At 49.0% G+C, this 8,650-nt stretch overlaps 1 protein-coding gene across 1 annotated transcript; it reads left to right on the forward strand.

Moving 5' to 3' along the window:
- The first annotated feature begins 317 nt into the window (after window positions 1-317).
- LOC133023005 (WAS/WASL-interacting protein family member 2-like) lies at window positions 318-8,650 on the forward strand. Its single transcript, XM_061089921.1, has 8 exons — window positions 318-491; window positions 1,409-1,485; window positions 1,673-1,961; window positions 5,690-5,815; window positions 6,135-6,737; window positions 6,812-7,021; window positions 7,259-7,360; window positions 7,436-8,650. The coding sequence occupies exons 2-8, from the start codon at window positions 1,435-1,437 to the stop codon at window positions 7,474-7,476; spliced, it is 1,422 nt and encodes a 473-aa protein (XP_060945904.1). The 5' UTR covers window positions 318-491; window positions 1,409-1,434; the 3' UTR covers window positions 7,477-8,650.

An 8,650-nucleotide genomic window follows, 5' to 3' on the forward strand; every position in this document is an offset into this window, starting at 1 on the left:
TTGATTTAATATATGCAGTAGCTTTAATAGAATTAATAGATTTAATAGATTTAATATATGCAGTAGATTTAATATATTTAATATATTTAATATATGCAGTAGTTTAATAGATGCAGTAGATTTAATAGATTTAATATATGCAGTAGCTTTAATAGAATTAATAGATTTAATATATGCAGTAGATTTAATATATTTAATATATGCAGTAGCTTTGATAGATGCAGCTGCGGCGGCGCATGTCCTCACGCTCAGGTCACGTGCTCTGTGTTGACTGAAGAGAAATAGAAAATCTGTTCATCAGAGCAGCTAGCGGAGAGGCTAGCAGAGGAGCTAACAGAGGAGCTAACAGAGGAGGTAGCAGAGTGGCTAGCGGAGGAGCTAACAGAGGAGCTAACAGAGGAGCTAGCAGAGAAGCTAACGGGGAGAACCATCCGGAGGTTTAACGCCGACACAGGATGAGTTCGCCAGCCGCGGACCGGTGAGGTTCACGGGTAAGATGCACCTGCCCGTCCCGATGCGTCAGTGATGTTGCACAGACCTGCTGCTAATGCTAACAGGCTGGCTAACTGTGTGTGTGTGTGTGCGTGTGCGTGTATGTGTGTGTGTTTGTGCGCAGATGTTGATCTGGAGCAGAGGGTTAGCTCAGTCAGGTCAATGCTAATGCAACTAGCTGCGGGAAGCCAATAAATAACCATCTGGTCTGATGTGGACTGACAGGGACCTGGTCTGAAGGGAACCTGGTCTGATGTGGACCTGGTCTGATGTGGACTGATAGGGAACTGGTCTGATATGGACCTGGTCTGACAGGGACCTGTTTTGATAGGAATCGGTCTGATGTGGACCTGGTCTGATGGGAACTTGGTCTGATGTGGACCTGGTCTGATAGGAATCGGTCTGATGTGGACCTGGTCTGATGTGGACCTGGTCTGATGTGAAGTGACAGGGACCTGTTCTGATAGTAATCGGTCTGATGTGGACCTGGTCTGACAGGGAACTGGTCTGATGTGGACTGATAGGGACCTGTTCTGATAGGAATCGGTCTGATGTGGACCTGGTCTGACAGGGACCTGGTCTGATGTGGACTGATAGGGACCTGTTCTGATAGGAATCGGTCTGATGTGGACCTGGTCTGACAGGGAACTGGTCTGATGTGGACTGATAGGGACCTGTTCTGATAGGAATCGGTCTGATAGGGACCTGGTCTGATGTGGACCTGATAGGGAGTTCTTACTAATACATAAATCCTTGTACATTGACCAACACTGTATGATGCTGCTCTTCGAAGGTGAATGTTAACCACGACCTGCAGGTGGCGCTGTACCTCAGTTGGACGACTTCGTGCAGATCGACCCCTGCCTGACTGTCAGCTGCTGTTTCCATGGTTACCATCTGGGTCACTGTTTTTCAGGGTTGTCGGGTGTGTGTAGCAGCAGGATGCCCATCCCTCCACCAGGGGGACCCCTGCCTCCCCCCACCTTCAGCCAGGTGACAACACACACACACATGTTCAACGTTAGATAAGAAACAGAAACAGACGTCTGCGTTTCTTTCTTTCTTATTCATTCCACTTCGGTTTCAGTCATTGATCTCGACACAGAAAGAGCTTCTGACTCCTGATGTGACGGAACCTGTTGCAATAAACTCACGCTGTCTGTTGTTGCTCCGCCCCCAGGCCAACACCATCCCTCCAAAGCTGAACAGGGAGGAGGTCAAAGGTCGCGGCGCTCTGCTGTCCGACATCTGTCAAGTCACCGAGCTAAGAAAGGTGTCGGTGGTGAACGACCGCAGCGCTCCGCTGCTCGACAGTAAGACTCAAACACCAAAGAGCCAAACACCTTCCACAGAGCACCCATACATTCGCTTATACCAATACCTGCAGCAGCAACCGGGCCAGCAGGGGGCGGCGTCTGAGGAGCAGAAGAAGATGGCCGGAGAGGAGCGCTCAGCTCTCTGCCTGGAGAGTAAGACAACCAACCTTCTGTGATACTGAGGCTGCCTGCAGGAGGCTGAGGGTCAGAGGTCACACAGACGCCAGGGAACACACTGTTCATCACCCTGTTGATGAAACATCCAGGTCCTCACAAACACCTACAAGCAGTGCTCAGGGTTTGTTGAGCCACAGTTTGATGCATTTGAAAACAGACTTAAAGGAAGTCCCTGGATTTATTGTCTTTTAAGACTTTTAGTGACAGGAAGGTCGCATAGAGGCTCCGCCCACACACCTGAAAACACTTCACATGGCCAGTCACCTTCAGTGGTCATGTGATGTAAACAGGAAGTAGATTGTCTCCTCTGCAGTTGGTTGGTTAGTAACAGAAAAGGTAAAGAGTCAGTGCAGGGACGACGAGGTGGAACTGACAGGAAGTGTTACTGACAGGAAGTGCTACTGACAGGAAGTGCTACTGACAGGAAGTGCAACTGACAGGAAGTGCTACTGACAGGAAGTGTTACTGACAGGAAGTGCAACTGACAGGAAGTGCAACTGACAGGAAGTGCTACTGACAGCAAGTGCAACTGACAGGAAGTGCTACTGACAGGAAGTGCTACTGACAGGAAGTGCTACTGACAGGAAGTGCAACTGACAGGAAGTGCTACTGACAGCAAGTGCTACTGCAGGAAGTGCTACTGACAGGAAGTGCAACTGACAGGAAGTGCTACTGACAGGAAGTGCTACTGACAGGAAGTGTTACTGACAGGAAGTGTTACTGACAGGAAGTGTTACTGACAGGAAGTGCTACCGACAGGAAGTGCAACCGACAGGAAGTTCAACCGACAGGAAGTTCAACCGACAGGAAGTGTAACTGACATGAAGTGTTACTGACAGGAAGTGCTACTGACAGGAAGTGCTACTGACAGGAAGTGCTACTGACAGGAAGTGTTACTGACAGGAAGTGTTACTGACAGAAAGTGTTACTGACAGAAAGTGCTACTGACAGGAAGTGCAACAGACAGGAAGTGTTACTGACAGGAAGTGTTACTGACAGGAAGTGTAACTGACAGGAAGTGCAACTGACAGGAAGTGCAACAGACAGGAAGTGCAACAGACAGGAAGTGTCACTGACAGGAAGTGTCACTGAAAGGAAGTGCAACTGACAGGAAGTTCAACTGACAGGAAGTGTTACTGACAGGAAGTGCAACAGACAGGAAGTGCAACTGAAAGGAAGTGCAACTGGCAGGAAGTTCAACTGACAGGAAGTGTTACTGACAGGAAGTGTTACTGACAGGAAGTGCTACTGACAGGAAGTGCTACTGACAGGAAGTGCTACTGACAGGAAGTGCTACTGACAGGAAGTGCAACAGACAGGAAGTGTTACTGACAGGAAGTGTTACTGACAGGAAGTGCTACTGACAGGAAGTGCTACTGACAGGAAGTGCTACTGACAGGAAGTGTAACTGACAGAAAGTGCTACTGACAAGAAGTGCTACTGACAGGAAGTGCAACTGACAGGAAGTGCTACTGACAGGAAGTGTTACTGACAGGAAGTGCTACTGACAGGAAGTGCTACTGACAGGAAGTGTTACTGACAGGAAGTGCTACTGACAGGAAGTATACCTGACAGGAAGTGTAACTGACAGGAAGTGTAACTGACAGGAAGTGTTACTGACAGGAAGTGTTAGCAACGCTTTGTGTTCACCGCTGGTCGTCCAGTCATGTGACTGATGAGAACCAATCAGGAAGAGAACGTCTGCGTCATCGTTTACTAAAGTCTCAGTTTCTGTTCAGACTCAAACACAAACCCAGAGTTTTCAAACTGAAACGAGACCAGTTTAAACCAGTTTCTGATCCAGATTCTGATGACTGTGTGAACAGCAGATGTGACTTGACTCATTGTGTTTGTGTTTCTTTATTTGTCATTTTAATTTCTGACGTCTCGTGAAACAGGTTAAAACTCAGTGCATCAAACTGTGTGTGTGTGTGTGTGTGTGTGTGTGTGTCACATCAGATCCTGCAGCTTCCTGCACAGCTGCTGCTGCTCTGTTGAAGAATAATCTTTGTCATGACGTTTCTTCGACTTCGGTGGAAAATAGCCCGAGGTTGAAGAAAAGGTGTTTTTAACCCACTTCATGTAATGTCATTGTAACAAGATGTATAGTGACAGGTCCTGTGCTGTATCAGAGACTCTGGGTCCAGAGAGTGAAGCCAATGTGTAAGTGCCATGTACCTGTCCTCTCTCTGACCAGCAGGGGGCGACTCCACTGGTAGTTTCTATAGAAGTCTTTGAGAAAAGGACTTCAGTAAACATTTTCCGAGTTTTGTCTCAATCTCTAGTTTCACTCACTGTCCTTACATCCGCTCTGCTGTCCACTCACCTGTCCACTCACCTGTCCTTACGTCCACTCACCTGTCCACTCACCTGTCCACTCACGCGTCCACTCACCTCTCCACTCACCTGTCCACTCACCTGTCCTTACGTCCACTCACCTGTCCACTCACCTGTCCATACGTCCACTCACCTGTCCACTCATCTGTCCTTATGTCCACTCACCTCTCCACTCACCTGTCCACTCACCTGTCCACTCACGCGTCCACTCACCTCTCCACTCACCTGTCCACTCACCTGTCCTTACGTCCACTCACCTGTCCACTCACCTGTCCTTATGTCCACTCACCTGTCCACTCACCTGTCCACTCACCTGTCCACTCACCTGTCCTTACGTCCACTCACCTGTCCACTCACCTGTCCTTACGTCCACTCACCTCTCCACTCACCTCTCCACTCACCTGTCCACTCACCTGTCCACTCACCTGTCCACTCACCTGTCCACTCACCTGTCCTTACGTCCACTCACCTGTCCACTCACCTCTCCACTCACCTGTCCACTCACCTGTCTTTACGTCCACTCACCTGTCCACTCACCTGTCCTTACGTCCACTCACCTGTCCACTCACCTGTCCACTCACGCGTCCACTCACCTCTCCACTCACCTGTCCACTCACCTGTCCTTACGTCCACTCACCTGTCCACTCACCTGTCCACTCACCTGTCCTTCCTCCCACTCACCTGTTCTTATGTCCACTCACCTGTCCACTCACCTGTTCTTATGTCCACTCACCTGTCCTTACGTCCACTCACCTGTCCACTCACCTGTCCTTACGTCCACTCACGCGTCCACTCACCTCTCCACTCACCTGTCCACTCACGCGTCCACTCACCTCTCCACTCACCTGTCCACTCACCTGTCCTTACGTCCACTCACCTGTCCACTCACCTGTCCACTCACCTGTCCACTCACCTGTCCTTACATCCACTCCACTGGTCTCAGCTGGTCTCAGCTGGTCTCACCTGGTCTCACCTGGTCTCACCTGGTCTCACCTGGTCTCACCTGGTCTCAGCTGGTCTCAGCTGGTCTCAGCTGGTCTCAGCTGGTCTCACCTGGTCTCACCTGGTCTCACCTGGTCTCACCTGGTCTCACCTGGTTTCACCTGGTCTCACCTGGTCTCAGCTGGTCTCACCTGGTCTCACCTGGTCTCAGCTGGTCTCAGCTGGTCTCAGCTGGTCTCAGCTGGTCTCAGCTGGTCTCAGCTGGTCTCAGCTGGTCTCAGCTGGTCTCAGCTGGTCTCAGCTGGTCTCAGCTGGTCTCAGCTGCTTCCTGTCCTCACACACTGATGTCATTGTAGTGTCATGTTCTGAAGTGACCTGCTGACTTGAGGCGGAGCTCTGATCTGTCCAATGGTTGTGGTTCTCAGAGCCCAAACGAGGCGGAGCATCAACAGGAGGAGCCAATGGGAGCGGAGCAGCAAGCCCATCAGGTTCTGTTCCACCAATCGGGGGCCAGTTCTCAGGGGGCGTTCCCAAATTGAGGGCAGTTGGAGGTGACAACTTTTCTTTCATTGGTTCTTCCCTCAAATAATTTCTCTCATTTATTTGATGTTGTATATGATTTATTCATATATATATTTGTATATATATTCCTTATATTAAAGTTTTTTTCTAACTTCATAATTGAAAGTTTCTTATTTTTGTGTTTGCAAATTATAAATAGTATATTTTCAAAAGTGTATCTCATTTGTAATCTGTTAGTTTTACCATATATAGAATTTAATAATATTTGATGAATCATAACTTTTTCCATTGGGTTACCTCAAATACATTTTAAATTGTATTATTGACTATTATTTTATGATTCTACAGACGGCTCATCTGGACATTTGCCCTCCACCCGAGCTGCCGCCCCCCGCCCCCCAGGTCATCACCATGACAACGCAGAGAGCCCCTCCCCTCAGGCGCTGTCGCCATCGGAGCCGAGTCGCTCCCAGCGTCCTTCACTTCCCTCCCCCTCCTCCTCCTCTGCCCCCCCTCCTCCACTCTGTCGCCGTGGTAACGCCCCCACCCCTCCCAACTCATCCTCATCTTACAGCAGAGAGAAGCCCCTCCCTCTTGCACCGAACAGCACCCCTCCCCTCCCTTCAAAACCTCCCCCGTCCCCGGGCAACAGCCGACGCCCTCCCACCTCAGGAGGTAACTCTCCCTCTTCCACTCCCTCCTCCTCTCTGGCTCCGCCCCCTCTATCTTACCACATCAACAACGGTCTGTCAAGTAGCGGCGGTGAGGTGGCGCCCGAGCTGCCAGAGCGTCACAACTCCCTCAGCAACAGGAGGCCAGCCCCGTCACCTGGAGGCCACACCCCCACCAGAGGCCCTGCCCCACCCCCTCCGCCTGCTTCTCCCACGCCCTCCCGACAGGGGTCCAACAGGCCGCCGCCCCTCGTGAGAGAGGCGCCAGGTAGAGGAGCAGGTGAGGGAGCGCTGATTTCAGAAATGATGTCACAGTGATGTCATCACCATTGACCTCATGATCTCTCTCCTCAGCTCCTCCTGTTCCCGTCCAATCCTCGTCCTCGAGGGCGGCAAGCAGAGAAGCCCCGCCTCCTCCTCCTTATAGAATACATGGTAGCCCCTCCCTCTCATCTGATCCCCACACCAGAGGGAAACCCCCTCCCCCACCCACCCGCACCCCCGCTGCACCTCCCCCTCCTCTCCGCAACGGACACTCCTCCTCCATCCCTCACTCATTCGTCGGTGAGTCTGTCTCCGTCCAATCAGAGCAGAGCTCAGCTTCCTGTATCACTGACCTGGTCAGCTGACCACAATCTAACCAACGAGATCTGAAGCCAACTTATTGAGAAATTTGATTATCGATAATTGGTCACTTTGGTATAATTCTTATAATCTTCATCTGTGTTAATATGATAGAATGTTATGATGAAGTGAATGTGTTGGTGAGTTTGACCTCCTGTGACCTCTCTTCTTCTTCAGACGACTTTGAGTCCAAGTATTCGTTTCATCCTCTGGACGACTTCCCTCCTCCGGACGAGTTCCGACACTTCACCAAGTTCTACCCGAGCAGAGCCAGCACAGGTGCGTCCGGCTCACCGTACTGTCAATAAACACAGATTCATAATCAAACTTCTCATACAAATCATTGTGTTTCAGTGATGAGAGGAGCTCCTCCACTGCCCCCTGTTGGGAGGTGAAGAGAACTACAACACAACCTGACACGCACACACCCACAAACACACATCTGCAGCATACCTCCCCCTCTGCTCTACACTCACAGCTGATTGGCTGTTAGCCTGCTGAACCCCACTTCCAGTTTCAGTGTTATTTTTGCACGTGCACTTTTAGTTTGCAGAGTGTGACTCGTGAAGAAGAACAGGATGTGGCGCTCACAGCTGCTGCAGGAACCTTTAGTTCAGCTCGGTTCTTCAGGATCTTCTAGATTCACGTTCTGAGGTGAACTGGATCACATGACATCACCACATGAGCTGATTGGATAAAACTGACCTGAACATTGATGTAAACGAGACGTTGGGACATCAACATCAACCCATCCTCTCAGTGGGAGGTGTGTTAGCCTAGCTTAGCATCGTTATGCTATGAAGTCGCAGACATGAGTCAGAGGTCCTGAAGAACCACAGAGACAAACTGTCTCCTGGACCTGAGTCCGAAGCGATGAGGTCACCTGTCGTGTGCTGTGAGGTCAGCAAGGGGACAGACTCTGATTGGACGAGAGCCGAAGTGAAGCAGAGACTCACCTGAACCGACAGGTTGAGCTCTGCAGCAGCTCCATGAATAATAACTAATGATGACATCACCTGGTGGGTTAAGTTTAATGTGCCAGAACAACGTTCCAGGGAATCTTGCAAAATAAAATTGCAAATAGTCAGATGAAGAATTAAAAGGGTTGCATGAAAATAAAATTGTCATATTTAATTTGACAGAAATGAAAATAATTAGGCAATTTTTCGGTTTAGAACAGTTTACTGAGCCCCTCATTTGAATTTTTTTTTTATATATTTATATGTGTGTGTATGTATATGTATATATATATGAACCAGTCCTTTGTCTACATTATCTTTTGTTTGATTGTTGTAGTTAAAATAATGTAGATATGTAAATTTTAACATTTAAACAACAAACATTTTGATTTCAGAATATTTTTTTTTATTGTGAATTTACTATGTTACTCTGCCCCCCCCCCTTAAAGAATATGAATCTCCTCAATCAGTTAAAACTTAAAAAGCTTCTGTACAAACTGAAACCTGTGAAAACTCATCTGATGATGAATCTGTAGATGTAAAGTGAGTCTGACTTAAACTGCATGTTTCCTCTGAATAAACCGTTTCCTCTGAATTTTTCCCAAACTGA

The sequence above is a fragment of the Limanda limanda genome, chromosome 17 (assembly GCF_963576545.1).
Source record: "Limanda limanda chromosome 17, fLimLim1.1, whole genome shotgun sequence".
Classification (NCBI taxonomy): domain Eukaryota; kingdom Metazoa; phylum Chordata; class Actinopteri; order Pleuronectiformes; family Pleuronectidae; genus Limanda; species Limanda limanda.